This window comes from Lithobates pipiens, unplaced genomic scaffold (assembly GCF_037356315.1).
Source record: "Lithobates pipiens isolate NorthernLeopardFrog02 unplaced genomic scaffold, aLitPip1_a1.2 Scaffold_18, whole genome shotgun sequence".
Taxonomy (NCBI): domain Eukaryota; kingdom Metazoa; phylum Chordata; class Amphibia; order Anura; family Ranidae; genus Lithobates; species Lithobates pipiens.
The window spans coordinates 1,654,660-1,674,938 of record NW_027507758.1 but is presented as its reverse complement, the minus strand read 5'-3'; the positions used below and the strand labels follow the sequence as shown (position 1 = coordinate 1,674,938).

Sequence of the window (20,279 nt, the reverse complement as noted above, 5' to 3'; positions counted from 1 at the left end):
TTCTTTGCTTCTAATACTCGCGTTGGTTTTATGGGATCCGTTGTTTGCGTTGTATGCGTTGTCTGCGTTGTCTGCGTTGTTTGCGTTGTTTGCGTTGTATGCGTTGTTTGCGTTGTATGCGTTGTTTGCGTTGTTTGCGTTGTCTGCGTTGTCTGCGTTGTCTGCGTTGTTTGCGTTGTGCATTTTTGTGATTCAACAGATGAAAATGTCGGTTTTATTAGACGGATGTTTCACGTCTCTCAGTGACAGACTTTGACTTCTATTAGGGAAATACTTCCCCTGACAAACGTGTGAGAAGTGCTGGAATGTCTTACGTGTCGCTTCGTTTCTTCGGATGAAGGATCGGTAATCTAGTAAGCTCTAAATCCTATTTGCACTTGGCATCTGTCATTGGATGGGAAAAACAAAGAGAGAGCCTTCAGTCCGTCTTCTATGGAGCTGCTGAGCTGACTGGTAACTGCTGAAAAAAAAACAAATCTTACATTGGAATCTAAGAACTACTCTAAAGAAGACGGAATATTTCAAGCGGGGGACTCGGGAGGATGAGGAGGATGGTGGAGCTCCAAGAGACCACCGAATGTTCCGACCGTTGACCGGCTTGCTGAGCTGCTACTTTTAGAGTCACACTATGGGCTGCTCACCTTCTCACAATGGGATCGTTCAAATTCTCGCAAAGAATGCAGCCAAACCTTTGAAGAAAAACAAAGCCATACTTCCACCTGAGGAGCACATCAATGGAATTACAATTCCTTTGGCCAGCGATAAATTTCCAAGCTGCCACGACCTCGGCGATGAGAATAAACAGAAAACCGGACCGAAAGATTCCGATCGCGAAATCAGCCCCCTGGAACGGGGGTTTTCTGTTGGCAGCGGTGGGCCGTCTAGGAGCGGGTCGTTGTCAGAAGACCAAAGGAAGTACGAAGCGCACGGTACGGCTGATGAAGGGATGGTCAATCTGACGTACCAAAGGAGAAGAAGTGCGAGGAAATACAGTTCCACCTGCTCAGAGCAAGAGCTGCCACAAGACGCCCAACGAGAGGGCAACCCCAAGAGAGGCAGGAAATCCAAAAGCCGTAAGTCTGGGAAGCACGGCCGCCATGCCAAGCAGGGTCACATCGTTTTTCCTGAAACAGAAAAGAAAGTTGACTTTCCAGAACTACTCGTCAAGGCTCACCAGGATGCCTACGCTTTCTTGAATCCCAATCTGTCGAAATATGAAGGTATCATTTCCATGGCCAACCAGGCAACCCAGACCCAGCTTATCATGCAGCAGATGGTTAGTTTCATGGCCCTGAGATTTGAAGAGATCAACCAGTGTTTGGGAGAAATTGTGGAAGATGGGGAAAAACTCTTGAAAGATGTGGGAGGCAACCTTATCTGGCCAAGCGCAAAAGACAACCTCACAGAACATCCGGACCTACTGCAACAGCTGCTCCAGTATACGGTAAACAGAATGCAGACTGTGAATGGCACCGTGTCATCGTTAACCACCAATGCCTTGCAGGAGACCTGTCATTTTTTACAGTCCACCGTGGACAGTTTTCAGGAAAAGCTAAAGGAAAAGAAACACCATGACGAACGCCTTCTAAAGATGATCAAGGCACTGGAGGACTCCACAGCTGGTTCTACGCAGCCCCGTCCAAATGATATGACCCTTTATTCCGAGGACAGCGGATTTGGGGGTGACGGGGAATCCATCAGAGGATACAGATCTGGAAAAACAGAAAGCCAAGCAAGCATTGCCACATCTGGATGTATAAGTTTGGCAAAAAGTGTAGGAACCATATCAAAAGGAGGGTCAGCCTGTGCAACCAACATGGACGATTCTCCAAAACAAATGGACAATCCGAGAGTTTCCAAGCAAATCAGCATAACCAGTAATAATTCAGCGAGCTCTCTTGGGACCTGTGCAACTCTAGAACAAGAGAGCGTCCATAGCCAAGACCCAGAAGATTCAAGTAGCAGCGACGACAGCTATGAAGAAAGCGATGATAACAAAAGTTTATCGAGTCTGATTACCTTACCGCAAAGGCCTCTCACCTCTCCAGCAGGAACATGCGCTTATAGGCACTCTCCTAAATGGATAGAAAACCCAGAAAATGAGGAAATGACGCTTAAAATGAAAGAAGCTATCAGTGAAAAAATCAAGTTTGTCCCTGGCAAGTCCAATAGGGACGTGTGGACTAGAGAGGAGATAAGCCCAGAGCCGGTGCGGCCTAGTTCAGCAGATGGAAGCAACAGGAGGACGGCTCGGCACAGAAGGTCCAGGTCTGCAGAGTCACTGAAAAGCCAGGGCGAAGATCCTACTCTTTTGGAACTTCAGAGGACTCAAAAAGAACTCACCAAAAAGTTGGAACAGCTGTATTTACCAAATGGAGCTAGAAACAAAGAAGCACCGCAGAACCGCAGTAGTAAATCCTTTGGGCATACAGGATGCATCAGTGCTGCTTCAACCAACAAATTAAAGGCCTGCCTTGATAAGAGGTTTCATATATTGCCTAGTCAGGAATTAATTCCTTTAAGGAAACCTAATATCGATGTAACGAAGTACCCAAATACTAACCAAGACAGTCATATGGAAAGTACACAATTACCTAAACAGGACACAAAGATTACAGACAATCCTACCACAGTGGAGCAAAGGCTGGAGGGTATTATTTCTCCGAGGCAATCTGTGCGCAAACTGATTCAAGCTTTTAGCCCAGAAGACAATTCATTGAAAAGCCTAAATCGGAAAACATTGGGACCACTTAGATGTGTTCGAAAAGTTGGAGTACCTGTCCTACCACCCACAATTCCTGCCTGTAAAGGATTACTGGATTTAGATACCATCAGTGATAATTTGTCAACCGTTGATGAGAATCCTTCAAATTCAAGTCCAAACATCATAGAAGGTTTATTTATCACTTCTTTGGGATCTTCAGCAGCTCAGGATTCTAACAGGCCTTACACTAATGAATCTGGGATTGAAGACCTGGAGAACCTGCCTCCTCCTCCCCTCGAAATACTGATGGACGATTCCTTCAGTTCACTTCAGTGTGATGGCCCTTACCGTAACAACTTACCTTGTCTAATGAGGAACGCTTCCACGGCTTCAAAAATTAAAACATCTATGAACATAAAAGACTTGTTACCAAATAAAAATAGTACTGAATCGTTTATGCCCACCTTTAAGACTTCTGGTAAAAAAGAGCCAGTCACTGGACTTACAAAATTCTCGGTGCAGTCTGATCAAAACAACAGAGTAAAAGACCTAGGACTGGACCCTATGAGGAGAAATGAATTTGAGGACGTTGCACATTTATACAGGCAGTCACATAAAATAATTCCTTTGCAGAACCCAGGTGATGGTGAAACACTGAAGTCAATTCCTCATATTGATTCTGTGGAGCAGAGTACTTTACTTAAGCAAAAGCTATTTTCTCCTATGTTACAACGGAGTGAAAAGAGTGCAGTAACACAGAGAAGAACTTCACCGACAAGAGCAACAGCTTCTTCCCCAACAAGAGCAAAAGCCTCCTCCCCAACAAGAGCAACAGCATCCTCCCCAACAAGAGCAACAGCCTCCTCTCCAACAAGAGCAACAGCATCCTCCCCAACAAAAGCAAAAGCCTCTCCCCCACCAATAGAGAGAAAAGCAGTAAGCCCTCCAACTGGCAGAGCTATGATTAAAACTCGCTCCCAGGTACACCCTAGTCCTCCGCCAGTTCAGAAAAGCACCAGTTCTTCATATCCTTCCAGAGTACCAAGCCCTCCAAATCAATCCAAGCTGTCTAGTCCTACAACCCTGCGCAAGTTGACAAGCCCTCCTCAGATACAGAGACAACAAAGCCCACCAAGTCATCAAAGAACACCAAGCCCCCCTCAGATACGACGACAACAAAGTCCACCAAGTCAGCGTAGGCTGCCAAGCCCTCCTCATACACAGAGACAACAAAGTCCACCAAGTCAGCGTAGGCTGCCAAGCCCTCCTCATATACAGAGACAACAAAGTCCACCAACTCATCAAACAATGCCAAGCCCTCCTCAAATACGAAAGCAACAAAGTCCACCAAGCCAACCTAGAGCATCAAGCCCACCAAACAGTCGACGCGAACCTAGTCCTCCTTCACATTTCACACCTTCTCCTCCACTTTCTCCATCCTTTACGCATGGGGGGCTAAGACGTAGTTCGGAGGAGTCACAGGCTTCCCCAAAAATGTTCGGCAATGCACAATCAATATTTTGTCCATCGTCTTCATCCTTATTTGAAACAAAACCTGCTTCTCCACCGTGCACAAATAGTTCAGAAACTGCACCCAACCAAGCTTCAGTTTCTGTACTGAAACACAATTTATCGGGACGCCAGTATGATGACCGGCGCAGAAGTCTTGCAACAAGTGCAGCAAATCCCCAACCTTTCGTTCGAAGATGTTACTCAGACCGTAGACCGAGAGTCCAGCTACGTCTCCCAACGTCGACCTCTACTTCTGCACTTCGTGAACCTGCTCTCCACCAAACAGGGTAAGAAATATTTACATTTATTACTGTTAGTAGTTCAATTGTGTTAAGAGGCAAGCTACAAAGTTCTATTGCAGGCACCACTCCTCCATCTCCTGCAGGCCCCACTCCTCCATCTCCTGCAGGCACTACTCCTCCATCTCCTGCAGGCACTACTTCTCCATCTGCTGCAGGCCCCACTCCTCCATCTCCTGCAGGCCCCACTCCTCTATCTGCTGCAGGCCCCACTCCTCCATCTGCTGCAGGCCCCACTCCTCCATCTCCTCCAGGCACTACTCCTCCATCTGCTGCAGGCATCACTCCTCCATCTCCTGCAGGCCCCACTCCTCCATCTCCTGCAGGCACTACTCCTCCATCTGCTGCAGGCCCCACTCCTCCATCTCCTGCAGGCCCCACTCCTCCATCTGCTGCAGGCACCACTCCTCCATCTCCTGCAGGCACTACTCCTCCATCTCCTGCAGGCCCCACTCCTCCATATCCTGCAGGCCCCACTCCTCCATCTCCTGCAGGCACTACTCCTCCATCTGCTGCAGGCACTACTCATCCATCTGCTGCAGTCCCCACTCCTCCATCTTCTGCAGGCACTACTCCTACATCTGCTGCAGGCACCACTCCTCCATACAAATTGTTTCATCTTGTATATGTAAGCACTGATGCTACTTGTAGGGGGTAAGGTCCACATTGAGTGAAATGCGTGAAAGAATGAAATGTATTGGAGCTTGCATACACCAGGTGGAAAAGTCTGGGAGGGGAGCTTCATAAACTGGAATTAAGGCATTTAAACGGTGAGCTGCCAGACATACCAGTCCTTCTATGTGATGGTGGCATTTATTTGTTCCAGGCTTTTTTTCCCCTTAATTGTCACCTGGCGATCCTGCCAGTAACAATCTTCTTTATCCCAGGATGGCAACTATTATTCACCTAAGACTGATCTCCTGATTTGGACTATAAACCCGTACCACCCACCACCCCCTCAATATTTTCCATACAGGGGAGTTGTTTTGTCATTTTTAGAAGATAGCTGGGAAAACTGATAACATTTTTGAGGTCTACGTTTAGTGCAGGGGGGTCTCCAAACTTTATAAACAAAGGGCCAGTTTACGGTCCTTGAAAAGTCAGCAGCTACAAATACTGCAGCTGCTGACTCTTAAAATAAAAACACTTACCTGTCCAGGGAGCCTGCGATGTCGGCACCCGAAGCCGATCTGTCCCTTGGTACTCGGTTTCACTTCCTGGTTCCCTACTGCACATGTGCGAATCGTGCTGCGTGCCCTCACTGGTCCCTGGTGTCTTCTGGGGACCCGCGTGTCTCCCAAAAGACTGCGGGGGGGTGGGGGGGGGGTGGGAAGTGGCATAGATACCTGTGGGTGGCTCCTGTATCTATGCCCAGAAGTGGGAGCGAAATACCTGTATTAGACTAGACTGTATTAGACTAGACTGATTAGTATCTGCTCGCCCCTCCCCCCTGCAAGGTGCCAAATGTGACACCAGAGGGGGGGGATTCCGAAAAGCGGGAGTTCCATCTTTGTGTGGAACTCCGCTTTAAGATGTGTTTAGCAGCACTGCCCATCATTTAATAATCCGCACCTCACCGTCAAAATCGGCCGATAACGAACGGTGTATACTGTGTTGAAGGCACACAGAACACCCACTAACTCCTACAGATGCCAACACACTACACAAGGCATTGATGGCGCAGTGCATTGTGGGCCGTGAGAGCCACATAAATTTGGCCCATAATGTTCGGTATTCGCCGAACAGGCGAACAGTCGATATTCGAGTCGAAGCTCATCCCTAGAGGCACATAAACTGACCACAGTATAATGGATCAGCAGCCATGATTACCGTGGTCAGCGCCCCTAGTGGGACACAGGAACAGGTAGGATCAAACGGGTATATTACCACATCGATGGGGACAAATGACACTGCAGAAGCACTACGCTGTTTATCATGCTTTAAAGGAACAGGAGCATTTTTAATTTTTTTTATAGTTACAACCGCTTTGAGTCCTTTGCAGGTGATCATTCCAGAACCTAATGAATTTCTTGAGAGGATGTGTTTTCTGATGGATTTGATGCTGGCGATTGGGATTTTCTATCTCTTCGCCCCAGTCACCCTTCTCAGGGCCGGTATCAGGACTGAGTGGCATGTTTAGTCTTTTTGCCATTTTCACATATGCAGGAACCCTGCAGTCTCTGGATTTATTGTCACCATTGTTCTGCCTCTCCAATCTAAGCTTTGAAAGTGTGATCTCTGTAACTTACAGTTGTGATGAGATATCGATAATCCACAATCTTAGCTGAATTAGCAGACAGTGACTCAATCCAGATGACAGTTTGCAGATCTTGTGAAGTTTAATCGGACCGTAAACTCTGAGGATCTTTACAGCAATGAAAGTCGGGATAGGTCAAAAGATCATAATGTGATCCACTCCATGAGACATGTGGCTGAGATGCATTACTGGGAAAAATGAAGGGTGGAGCTATCTATAAATGGTGAAACTTAGCTATCAGGAGGAGCCAGGGAAAGAAGACTATAAATAACATTTAAAGGTATATTACAAAGGATGTGAAACATGACAATCATGATTGTCCTGGGAAAAGTTGGACCCGGGGTGGGTGCCGGACTCACCGAGATGGAACCTTGGCTCATTTTTAGTTTCTGTAACATTCCTGAGGAAATCACAGAAATAGAAGGATGTCAGAAAGGGAATTCGTACTTCTATTTGTACTCTGAACCCATGGTTGATCGCCCCTGTATGCTGTATGGAGGCTTTGACACTACTGGATTCACACCACAAGCCCATTCTGCACCCGCGGCCTCCCATTCTAAAGTATAAAGAATTGAATAATAGTTTTACATAATGCAGCAACATCCACACACATGGGACCCCCAATGTTAGGCCCCAATCCCCCTGAGCATAGCGAAAATCTGCATTCCTACTCGTGTTTTTTGCGCATTTTTAATGTTAATGTGTAGCAGCCCATTCACTTGAACAATCGTAGCTCCAAAACCTTTTCGGCCGCAGAGCATTGGGCGTTTTTTTTTTTTTCAGTGTGCAAAATGCATGTCTGCTTCCCATGCTTGGGGCACCATCAACAATTAAGTGCGACCCGCGATTGCAGCGCATTTCTAAAATGAGCAGCAAAATGCGACTTTTTCTGTGTTTTGTCGCCCGTTTCTAAAATGCACATCAGTGAATGCATCCTTAGAGGCGATTTAATGAACAGATTTGTTGTATCATAGCACAGAGTGGTACTGTGGATACAAATAGGGTATAAAGGTGCCACGTCCGATAGACAATTGTATAGTTGGCAGGGCTGGACTGGGACAGAAATTTGGCCCTGGACTTCATCCAGACCGGCCCACTTTCATTTTGAGTGTCCCATCACCAGCCCCCTTACATCAGAGTGTCCCATCACCAGCCCCCTTACATCAGAGTGTCCCATCACCAGCCCCCTTACATCAGAGTGTCCCATCACCAGCCCCCTTACATCAGAGTGTCCCATCACCAGCCCCCTTACAACAGAGTGTCCCATCAGCACCTCCTTACATCAGAGTGTCCCATCACCAACCCCCTTACATCAGAGTGTCCCATCACCAGCCCCCTTACATCAGAGTGTCCCATCACCAGCCCCCTTACAACAGAGTGTCCCATCAGCACCTCCTTACATCAGAGTGTCCCATCACCAACCCCCTTACATCAGAGTGTCCCATCACCAACCCCCTTACATCAGAGTGTCCCATCACCAACCCCCTTACATCAGAGTGTCCCATCACCAGCCCCCTTACATCAGAGTGTCCCATCACCAGCCCCCTTACATCAGAGTGTCCCATCACCAGCCCCCTTACATCAGAGTGTCCCATCACCAGCCCCCTTACATCAGAGTGTCCCATCATCAGCCCCCTTACATCAGAGTGTCCCATCACCAGCCCCCTTACATCAGAGTGTCCCATCACCAGCCCCCTTACATCAGAGTGTCCCATCACCAGCCCCCTTACATCAGAGTGTCCCATCACCAGCCCCCTTACATCAGAGTGTCCCATCACCAGCCCCATTACATCAGAGTGTCCCATCACCAGCCCCCTTGCATCAGAGTGTCCCATCACCAGCCCCCTTGCATCAGAGTGTCCCATCATCAGCCCCCTTGCATCAGAGTGTTCCATCACCAGCCCCCTTACATCAGAGTATCCCATCACCAGCCCCCTTACAACAAAGTGTCCCATCACCAGCCCCCTTACATCAGAGTGTCCCATCACCAGCCCCCTTACATCAGAGTGTCCCATCATCAGCCCCCTTGCATCAGAGTGTCCCATCACCAGCCCCCTTACATCAGAGTGTCCCATCACCAGCCCCCTTACATCAGAGTGTCCCATCAGCACCCCCCTTACATCAGAGTGTCCCATCACCAGCCCCCTTACATCAGAGTGTCCCATCACCAGCCCCCTTACATCAGAGTGTCCCATCACCAGCCCCCTTACAACAAAGTGTCCCATCACCAGCCCCCTTACATCAGAGTGTCCCATCACCAGCCCCCTTACATCAGAGTGTCCCATCACCAGCCCCATTACATCAGAGTGTCCCATCACCAGCCCCCTTGCATCAGAGTGTCCCATCACCAGCCCCCTTACATCAGAGTGTCCCATCACCAGCCCCATTACATCAGAGTGTCCCATCACCAGCCCCCTTGCATCAGAGTGTCCCATCATCAGCCCCCTTGCATCAGAGTGTTCCATCACCAGCCCCATTACATCAGAGTGTCCCATCACCAGCCCCCTTGCATCAGAGTGTCCCATCATCAGCCCCCTTGCATCAGAGTGTTCCATCACCAGCCCCCTTACATCAGAGTGTCCCATCACCAGCCCCCTTACAACAAAGTGTCCCATCACCAGCCCCCTTACATCAGAGTGTCCCATCACCAGCCCCCTTACATCAGAGTATCCCATCACCAGCCCCCTTACATCAGAGTGTCCCATCACCAGCCCCCTTACATCAGAGTGTCCCATCACCAGCCCCCTTACATCAGAGTGTCCCATCACCAGCCCCCTTACATCAGAGTGTCCCATCACCAGCCCCCTTACATCAGAGTGTCCCATCATCAGCCCCCTTGCATCAGAGTGTCCCATCACCAGCCCCCTTACATCAGTGTCCCATCACCAGCCCCCTTACAACAAAGTGTCCCATCACCAGCCCCCTTACATCAGAGTGTCCCATCAGCACCCCCCTTACATCAGAGTGCCCCATCACCAACCCCCTTACATCAGAGTGTCCCATCACCAACCCCCTTACATCAGAGTGTCCCATCAGCACCCCCTTACATCAGAGTGTCCCATCACCAGCCCCCTTACATCAGTGTCCCATCACCAGCCCCTTACATCAGAGTGTCCCATCAGCACCCCCTTACATCAGAGTGTCCCATCACCAGCCCCCTTACATCAGAGTGTCCCATCAGCACCCCCTTACATCAGAGTGTCCCATCAGCACCCCCTTATATCAGAGTGACCCATCACCAGCCCCCTTACATCAGAGTGTCCCATCAGCACCCCCCTTACATCAGAGTGTCCCATCACCAGCCCCCTTACATCAGAGTGTCCCATCAGCACCCCCTTACATCAGAGTGTCCCATCACCAGCCCCCTTACATCAGAGTGTCCCATCACCACCCCTTACATCAGAGTGTCCCATCACCATCCCCCTTACATCAGAGTGTCCCATCAGCATTAAAAATAAAATAGTCTTTGTATATTGTAATTTGATGATATTGCGCTCTTTTTCTGTATGATCCATTTAAATGCAGCATTTACTTTATAGATCGTCCTCCCAATGAAGCGGTTCTTCCGCGAAACTAGTAGAGGAAACCTTGAGCACCCCTTTTTTTAACCCTTCCTGGGGGGGGGGAACCCACTAGGAACTCATCAACTATGGTGTACATACCATTGTATTGTAATGTATTTCTGTCTGTAATTGTTCTTTTTCTTTGTGTCTTTATTAAATGATATACATTTTTATCAGTTTGTCTTTTGTTGATTATCACGTACCGGCAGGGGCGGACTGACCATTTGGCTACTTGGGCACTGCCCGAGGGCCCCGGGCCACTAGGGGGCCCCATCAGGGTTGCCAGCCTCAATAAAACCAGGGACAGTATGTAAAAATCTTTGTTTTTTTTTACATCTGTCTCTGAAATGTCCCTCACCGACATCCTTTTGGTCTACAAATCCTGAGATTATAGCTGCCCCACCTCTCCAGTACCTTCTCAGCCAATAGAAACATGTCTGTGTATACTGTGTGTACATTAGGGTTGCCACCTTTTCTTCAAGTCAAACCCGAACACTTCGGTGTCGCACAGCAATTTTTTTTTCATAGTATGCATAGATAAACAATGTATAGATGTTGCTATTGAAAGAACATTTCTAATCCTATGAAGTTAATCACAAGAGTCCCCCTTTACAGAGTTCCTCTTTTTCATCTGAATCTGCAGAACTCCCCTTTTACATCTGAATCCGCAGCGCTCCCCTTTTACATCTGAATCTGCAGAGCTCCCCTTTTACATCTGAATCTACAGAACTCCCCTTTTACATCTGAATCTGCAGCGCTCCCCTTTTACATCTGAATCTGCAGCGCTCCTTTTTACATCTGAATCTACAGAACTCCCCTTTTACATCTGAATCTACAGAACTCCCCTTTTACATCTGAATCTGCAGCGCTCCCCTTTTACATCTGAATCTGCAGCGCTCCTTTTTACATCTGAATCTGCAGAGCTCCCCTTTTACATCTGAATCCGCAGCGCTCCCCTTTTACATCTGAATCTGCAGAGCTCCCCTTTTACATCTGAATCCGCAGCGCTCCCCTTTTACATCTGAATCTGCAGCGCTCCCCTTTTACATCTGAATCTGCAGAGCTCCCCTTTTACATCTGAATCTGCAGCGCTCCTTTTTACATCTGAATCTGCAGAGCTCCCCTTTTACATCTGAATCCGCAGCGCTCCCCTTTTACATCTGAATCTGCAGAGCTCCCCTTTTACATCTGAATCTGCAGCACTCCCCTTTTACATCTGAATCTGCAGAGCTCCCCTTTTACATCCGAATCTGCAGAGCTCCCCTATTTCATCTGAATCTACAGAAATCCACTTTTACATCTGAATCTGCAGAGCTCCCCTTTTACATCTGAATCCGCAGTGCTCCCCTTTTACATCTGAATCTGCAGCGCTCCCCTTTTACATCCAAATCTGCAGAGCTCCCCTATTTCATCTGAATCTACAGAAATCCCCTTTTACATCTGAATCTGCAAAGCTCCCCTTTTACATCTGAATCTGCAGCGCTCCTTTTTACATCTGAATCTACAGAACTCCCCTTTTACATCTGAATCTGCAGAGCTCCCCTTTTACATCTGAATCCGCAGCGCTCCTTTTTACATCTGAATCTACAGAACTCCCCTTTTACATCTGAATCTGCAGCGCTCCCCTTTTACATCTGAATCTGCAGAGCTCCCCTTTTACATCTGAATCCGCAGCGCTCCTTTTTACATCTGAATCCGCAGCGCTCCCTTTTACATCTGAATCTGCAGCGCTCCCTTTTACATCTGAATCGGCAGTGCTCCCCTTTTACATCTGAATCCGCAGCGCTCCCTTTTACATCTGAATCGGCAGTGCTCCCCTTTTACATCTGAATCTGCAGCGCTCCCCTTTTACATCTGAATCTGCAGAGCTCCCCTTTTACATCTGAATCTGCAGAGCTCCCCTTTTACATCCGAATCTGCAGAGCTCCCCTATTTCATCTGAATCTACAGAACTCCCCTTTTACATCTGAATCTGCAGCGCTCCCCTTTTACATCTGAATCTACAGAACTCCCCTTTTACATCTGAATCTGCAGCGCTCCCCTTTTACATCTGAATCTGCAGAGCTCCCCTTTTACATCTGAATCCGCAGCGCTCCTTTTTACATCTGAATCCGCAGCGCTCCCTTTTACATCTGAATCTGCAGCGCTCCCTTTTACATCTGAATCGGCAGTGCTCCCCTTTTACATCTGAATCCGCAGCGCTCCCTTTTACATCTGAATCGGCAGTGCTCCCCTTTTACATCTGAATCTGCAGCGCTCCCCTTTTACATCTGAATCTGCAGAGCTCCCCTATTTCATCTGAATCTACAGAACTCCCCTTTTACATCTGAATCTGCAGAGCTCCCCTATTTCATCTGAATCTACAGAACTCCCCTTTTACATCTGAATCTGCAGAGCTCCCCTTTTACATCTGAATCTGCAGAGCTCCCCTTTTACATCTGAATCTGCAGAGCTCCCCTTTTACATCTGAATCTACAGAACTCCCCTTTTACATCTGAATCTGCAGAGCTCCCCTTTTACATCTGAATCTGCAGCGCTCCCCTTTTACATCTGAATCCGCAGCGCTCCCCTTTTACATCTGAATCTGCAGCGCTCCCCTTTTACATCCGAATCTGCAGCGCTCCCCTTTTACATCTGAATCTGCAGAGCTCCCCTATTTCATCTGAATCTGCAGAACTCCCCTTTTACATCTGAATCTGCAGAGCTCCCCTTTTACATCCGAATCTACAGAACTCCCCTTTTACATCTGAATCTGCAGAGCTCCCCTTTTACATCCGAATCTACAGAACTCCCCTTTTACATCTGAATCTGCAGCGCTCCCCTTTTACATCTGAATCTGCAGAGCTCCCCTTTTACATACGAAGAGGACTCTGATGTAAAGGGGAGCACTGTGGCTTCTGGTGTAAAGGGGAGTTCTGATGTAATGAGTGCTCTGAGAACCCTGATTTACCTTGGCGTACTAACTTAGAAGCAGGAGAGAGAAGGGGGGAGGAGGGAGACTTAGTCCGGTATGAATAATGTGTCCGGGTCTCAGACACCTGAAACCCGGACGCATGATTCCAAACCCGAACTGTCCGGGTGAATCCCGAACAGGTGGCAACCCTAGTGTACATGTATATGTATACTGTGTGATTGTATACTGTGTGATTGTATAAGGTGTGATTGTATACTGTGTGATTGTGTGTGTGTGTGTATGCTGTGTGATTGTGTGTGTGTGTGTATACTGTGTGATTGTATACTGTGTGTGTGTGTATACTGTGTGACCCCATAATCTCTGATTGCCTGGGGGATCCCCATAATCTCCTATTGCCCCGGGGGCCCCATGAGTTGTCAGTCCGCCCCTGAGTACCGGTATAGTCCAATTTATGGCACTGTTGGTTAGAATTGCCTGAGGGCTAGCGTGAGCGGCTGCTCTGGCATTTTTATACCAGCCAAATCTTTTACATAAAGGAAAATTGGTCGTACGCCATGGAAGGAAGAACTTCTGGAGGATAGTTACTTTATTGTCAAAGTGCCAAAGGCCATAAACAGGACATTACAAGAACATTGGTAGACAACGAGCACGAGTTATCCGCGTGCAACTGGTCTACCTATGTTCCTGTAATGTCCTGTTTACGTCTTTTGGCACTTTGACATTGTACAGAAGTCCCGTGTCCTTCCATGTTGTGCGACCAATTTTCCTTTTTCTTCAATTACTATTGACGGTGGTGAGCTGGGGGGAAGCGCCCACGAGGAACACTTTATCCGCAGTCTGAGTGGTAAACTTGAAGATAACGGAAGAAAAGCCGGCACTCTGAATATATCATCTGTGGTCTTTATTGTATCATGACAATTAATGAATAGGACAAGCAGACGCGTTTCGGCACAAGCCTTGTTTACAGCTCCAGCTTTTCTTCAGTTATCTTCCAGTTTGCCTGTTTGGATGTAAGAAGGACATCCTGGGCCTCGGGGCACCTGGATTTTGGGCGTGCCGAAGTTATCAGTTTTCTGCTATTCAGATATCGTAGTTCAGATTGGTGTTGCTTTGTGTTGTCACGGTCTGGGTAGTGTTACACTCTTTCTAGACATTGGTTGCTAGGACCCCAGGGGTTGCTAGGACCCCAGGGGTTGCTAGGACCCCAGTGGGTGGAAGGTTGTAATGGTGCACAATGAAAACCTGTGACTTTGTGCAGCTAAAAGGCTTCATCCACCTGCTGGCTAGTATACAATTTATTATTTATTTTTAAATACATTTTGGGGCAATTTTTAGGCATTTTGCCAAGGCACCCCTGAAGAATCCTGAAGGCACCCTGGTTGAAAAAGGCCGGTCCAGATAACTGAGGATCTAGTGCAGCAGCGGTCTCCAAACTGCAGATGCGGCCCTTTGCTTGCCTTTATTGGGCCCTTGGGACACTACTCCATCCGATTACACCAAAGATGGGGCATAATTCCTGTAGCTGACACGAACAATGAGCCACTTTTCCTCCAACTGACACCAACAATGGGGCAGAATTCCTTTCACTAACACCAGTGATGGGGCACTATCCCTCCAACTGACATCAACAAAGGGGCGCTATCTCTCCAAATGACACCATCAAAAGGGTACAACTCCTTCCATTGACACCAACGATAGGGCCACTATCCCTTCAACTGACATCAATTACGGGGCACTGTCAGGGGAGGGCTGGCAGCCTTAGGCCTGGGGGGCAAGTCCAGTCAAGTGGCCCATTGAACCACTTAATCAGCTAGGTGAGTCCACTGGTTGGGGGGGGGTTTAGATAAGTCCGCTGGTGGGGGGGTGTTAGATAAGTCCGCTGGTTGGGGGGGAGGGAGTTAGATAAGTCTGCTGGTGGGGGGGGAGAGTGTCAAGTCTGCTGGTGGGGGGGAGGGTGTCAAGTCTGCTGATGGGGGGGAGGGTGTCAAGTCTGCTGGTGGGGGGGAGGGTGTCAAGTCTGCTGGTGGGGGGAGGGTGTCAAGTCTGCTGGTGGGGGGGAGGGTGTCAAGTCCGCTGGTGGGGGGGAGGGTGTCAAGTCCGCTGGTGGGGGGGAGGGTGTCAAGTCTGCTGGTGGGGGGGAGGGTGTCAAGGCTGCTGGTGGGGGGGAGGATGTCAAGTCCGCTGGTGGGGGGGAGGGTGTCAAGTCCGCTGGTGGGGGGGAGGGTGTCAAGTCCGCTGGTGGGGGGAGGGTGTCAAGTCCGCTGGTGGGGGGGAGGGTGTTAAGTCCGTAGAAAAAAAAAACACACGCTGCCACTGCAAAAATGTAAAATTGTCATGATGACTATGCATTATTAATTAAATTTACAACTGAAGCGGATTAAGCTAGCCACTGCTCCCCATAAGCCCAGCAGGTCACGTGCGACGTGACGTTCTTGACGCCGGGCGTCCCCTCCCCTGACGTGCCACACACCTGGCCTGCCTCTGAGACTCCTGGGAGGTAGGAGTTGTAGTCTGCTGTGCTCACACCAGGGGCGTACCTAGAGCATTTGACACCCGGGGCGGATCCTATATCTGGCACCCCCACCATAAAATGTAAAAACACCTACTGTGTCCCCTGCATACCTCTGCATCCTTCAATATCTTTTTGTCACTACTGTGTACCCCCCCCCTCCACAACTGCACCTCTGGACCCCTTTAAATTACACAGCACCCTGCATCTCTGGACCCCTTTACATTACACAGCACCCTGCACCTCTGAACCCCTTTACATTACACAGCACCCTGCACCTCTGGACCCCTTTACATTACACAGGACCTTGCACCTCTGGACCCCTTTACATTACACAGGACCTTGCACCTCTGGACCCCTTTACATTACACAGCAGCCTGCACCTCTGGACCCCTTTACATTACACAGCAGCCTGCACCTCTGGACCCCTTTACATTATACAGCTCTTGTACCTCTGGACCCCTTTACATAACACAGCACCCTGAACCTCCTGACCCCTTTATATTTCACAGCCCTTGTACCTCTGGACCCCTTTACATTACACAGCACCCTGAACCTCTGGACCCCTTTACATTACACAGCCCTTGTACCTCTGGACCCCTTTACATTACACAGCACCCTGCACCTCTGCACCCCTTTACATTACACAGCCCCTCACAGCTCTGGACCCCCTGCATGTTACACAGACCCCCTACAGTGCAGACCCCCCTCCCTACCATACAGACCCCCATCTACAGTACAGAATCCTCCCCTACAGTGCAGACCCTCCTACAGCACAGACCCCTCCACCCTACAGCGCAGACCCCCCCCTACAGTGCAGACCCCCCCCCCTACAGTACAGAATCCTCCCCTACAGTACAGAATCCTCCCCTACAGTACAGAATCCTCCCCTACAGTGCATACCCTCCTACAGTACAGACCCCTCCACCCTACAGCGCAGACTCCCCTACAGCGCAGACTCCCCTACAGCACAGACTCCCCTACAGTACAGACTCCCCTACAGTACAGAATCCTCACCTACAGTGCCGAATCTTCCCCTACAGTACAGACCCCTCCCCCTACAGTGCAGACCCCCTACAGTGCAGACCCCCCTACAGTGCAGGACCCCCCCTACAGTGCAGGACCCCCTCTACAGTGCAGGACCCCCTCTACAGTGAAAGACCCCCCCTACAGTGCAGACCCCCCCTACAGTGCAGACCCCCTCTACAGTGCAGTCCCCCCCTACAGTGCGGACCCCATCTACAGTGCGGACCCCCTCTACAGTGCAGGACCCCCCCTACAGTGCAGGACCCCCCTACAGTGCAGGACCCCTCTACAGTGCAGACCCCCCCTACAGTGCAGGACCCCCCCGACAGTGCTAGACCCCCCTACAGTGCTGGACCCCCCCTACAGTGTGGACCCTCTCTACAGTGCGGACCCCCTCTACAGTGCAGGACCCCCCCTACAGTGCTGGACCCCCCCTACAGTGCAGACCCCCCTACAGTGCAGGACCCCCCCTACAGTGCAGAACCCCCTCTACAGTGCAGGACCCCCCACAGTAAGGAAGGACCTAAGGACCCATAATGTACCTTGAGCCCAAGGCAGTGGCATTGCAGGGGGGAGGTGTGAGCAGCACCCGAGTGGAGTGACATCTGTCGGCTCAGTGATCCGGGACCCGGCGCAATAATCCCCTTCTCTCTGTGGTCACGTGACTCACGTCGCGCCGTTCTGATCAGTCTTGGGCAGCGGCTGTCACTCACAGCCGAGCAGAGTGAAGCCGCCTCCCCCTCCTTGTCTACACAGTGCTGTGCATGGAGGAGGGGGAGGCGGCTTCACTCTGCTCGGCTGTGAGTGACAGCCGCTGCCCGAGACTGATCAGAACGGCGCGACGTGACCACAGAGAGAAGGAGAAGGGGAAGGGGATTATTGCACCGGGTTCCGGCTGCCCGTCACAGCGTGGAAAAAAAAAGAAAAAAAAGAAATGAACAAACTGCCAGCGGCCGTTTTAAACATAATATAGGCACCGGCCTGGGGGGAAATTTCCACCCTGCCCCCCGGCCCAGCCCGCCCCTGGGCACCGTCCCTTCAACTGACACCAACAATGGGGCAGAATTCCTTCCGTTGACACAATCGATGGAGCACTATTCCTCCAGCTGACATCAACGAAGGGGCACTATCTCTCCAACTGACACCATCAAAAGGGTACAATTCCTCCCATTGACACCAACAATAGGGAACTATCCCTCCAACTGACATCAATTATGGGGCACCATCCCTTCAACTGACACTATCAATAGGGAACAATTCCTTCCATTGATAACAACACTGGGGCCACTTTTCCTACCACTGACACCAACAAAAGGGCAAAATCCCTCCAACTGACACCAACAATAGGGTAGAATTCCTGACATTGACAGCAAGGTTGGGACACTGTTCCTACAGCTAATATCAATGATGGGGCACTGTCCCTTCAACTACCACTATCAAAAGGGCACAATTCATCCCATTGACATGAATGATGGGACACAATTCCTTCCATTGATACCAACAATGGGCCTCTTTTCCTCCCACTGATACCAACGAAAGGGCAAAATCCCTACAACTTACACCAACAATGGGGCAGAATTCCTTCCATTGTCAGCAACGATGGGGCACTATCCTTCCAACTAACACCAAAGATAGGCCAGAATTCCTTCCATTAACACCAACGATGGGGCACTATCCTTCCAACTAACACCAAAGATAGGCCAGAATTCCTTCGATTGAAGTCAAAGATGGGGCACTATCCCTCCAACTGACACCAACAATGGGGAAGAATTGCATCCTTGGACACCAAAGATGGGGCACTATCCTTCCAAATGACACCAAAGATAGGGAATTGTTTACTCCCATTGGATACCGAGACATTTTCTATTCCCACTGGGCACAGTCTGACCCCCTCCTAAAGTATGAAGGACAGTAAACTGGCCCTTTGTTTAGAATGTTTGGAGACCCCCACCCCGCGTTCTGGTGTATATAAGGACATTTCAGCTAAAAAAAAAAAGGGATACATTTTTCCTGGAAATCAATCCTGTGATTATTTTGTATCATTCTCTCAGATACGTAACAAGTTCTTCTTCTTTCCTCCGCTCCACACCCAACAATTGCGCACTGCGAGGAGTTTTGCCAATAAACAACTCAGATTGATGGCTCAGTTATGGATGGGGGGAGGGGGCGTTGCAAGTGCTGTCATGCTAATCCTTTCAACTTTTTCCAATGCATTTAATGCTACACAGCAGAGCCATATAATTAAGTAAATTGGGAGGATGACAAGACGTTTGCGTTATTAATGGCAGGCGCGGGAAATGACTTTTTTTTCCGTCCTATTAAAGGACGGAGAAAAAGTTCTCGATAAAAGAACGCGGCAGATCTTTTCTTCTGGAGGAAGTGCCGGCTCCCCCTAGAAGTGAATTATTGTTTCCAGTTATTTATGAATTGTGATTTATCCTGTCACTGTACTGTTTACGGCGGGGGGGGGGGGGAGTTCACTTTAAGCACCGCCACTAATTTTGACAAATAACCCGCGGAAATGGCTGTTTTTTTTATTATGCAAATATTCCGGTGAAAACATCTGCGCCCTTCATTCCTCAATGCCGTTTTAGTAGGTTGGTGAATCAAAGTGTTGGGGTCAGGGCGCGCTTTATGCTACCGGGAGGGGGGCGTCCGCGATGTGAAAAAGGAGCGACCATTTTATCGTTATGCTAATTTCTCGGAAAGTCGATCCGGAGATTGGAGGTGGAAGGAGACACCTTGGTAGGATGACTTCATCACTTTGAAGGCCAAGTTCTAATATCCAGAACAATAAGATACCCGACCACTAGCACTCTTTTATTAAAGTGGTTGTAAACCCTTACAAACCACTTTGACCTACAGGTAAGTCTAGATTAAGGCCTACCTGTAGGTCCAAGAAATATCTCCTAAACCTACACGGCTTAGGAGATATTTACCCGAAGACACCCACCGATGTCTACGGCGCATGCGCCGTAGACAGCGGTGCGCAGGCGCACTGGGTAAGCCGCAGATCGCAGCGATATGCGGCGAGTGTCGGCTCCCGTGCGCATGCGCAGGAGTGACGTCATCGCTTCTCCGGCGAATCACAGCGCTGGAGCAGCGAGACCCACCAAGAAGATGGACGCTCGGAACTACAGGGGACAGCGGTGACTTCGCTGGCTACTGTGTCAGGTAAGTGACACATAATGGACTACTATGCGATGCGATGCAATGCGATGCACAGTAGTCCATTATGCTTTACCTTTGCAGGGAATGAAAGAGGAAGTAAACTCATCAGGGTTTACTTCCTCTTTAACCTCTTGCCATCCAGGCAACGTGTGCCGAGGGGGAAGAAGGTGGGCCTTAACGGCCACATGGTGCATATATGTGTGAATGGGTTTCTTTGCTGAGGGTGCGCTCATTGCACGCTCCCAGCACAAAGTCAAAGATAGCTCCAGGGTCTCTAAATGGCCAGGAGCCTTCGGGACTAGCTCCCACTCATGTGACCAATGT

General features: G+C 49.3%; 1 protein-coding gene across 1 annotated transcript in view; it reads left to right on the top strand.

Annotated features, from left to right (window-relative positions):
* The first annotated feature begins 434 nt into the window (after positions 1-434).
* The window catches only part of LOC143986944 (photoreceptor cilium actin regulator-like), a 37,194-nt gene continuing 17,349 nt past the window's right edge, over positions 435-20,279 (top strand). Inside the window, exon 1 of the mRNA XM_077485357.1 lies at positions 435-4,503. Within this exon, the coding sequence (XP_077341483.1) occupies positions 629-4,503 (3,875 nt within the window). The 5' untranslated portion in view covers positions 435-628. The remainder of the gene's footprint in view (positions 4,504-20,279) is intronic.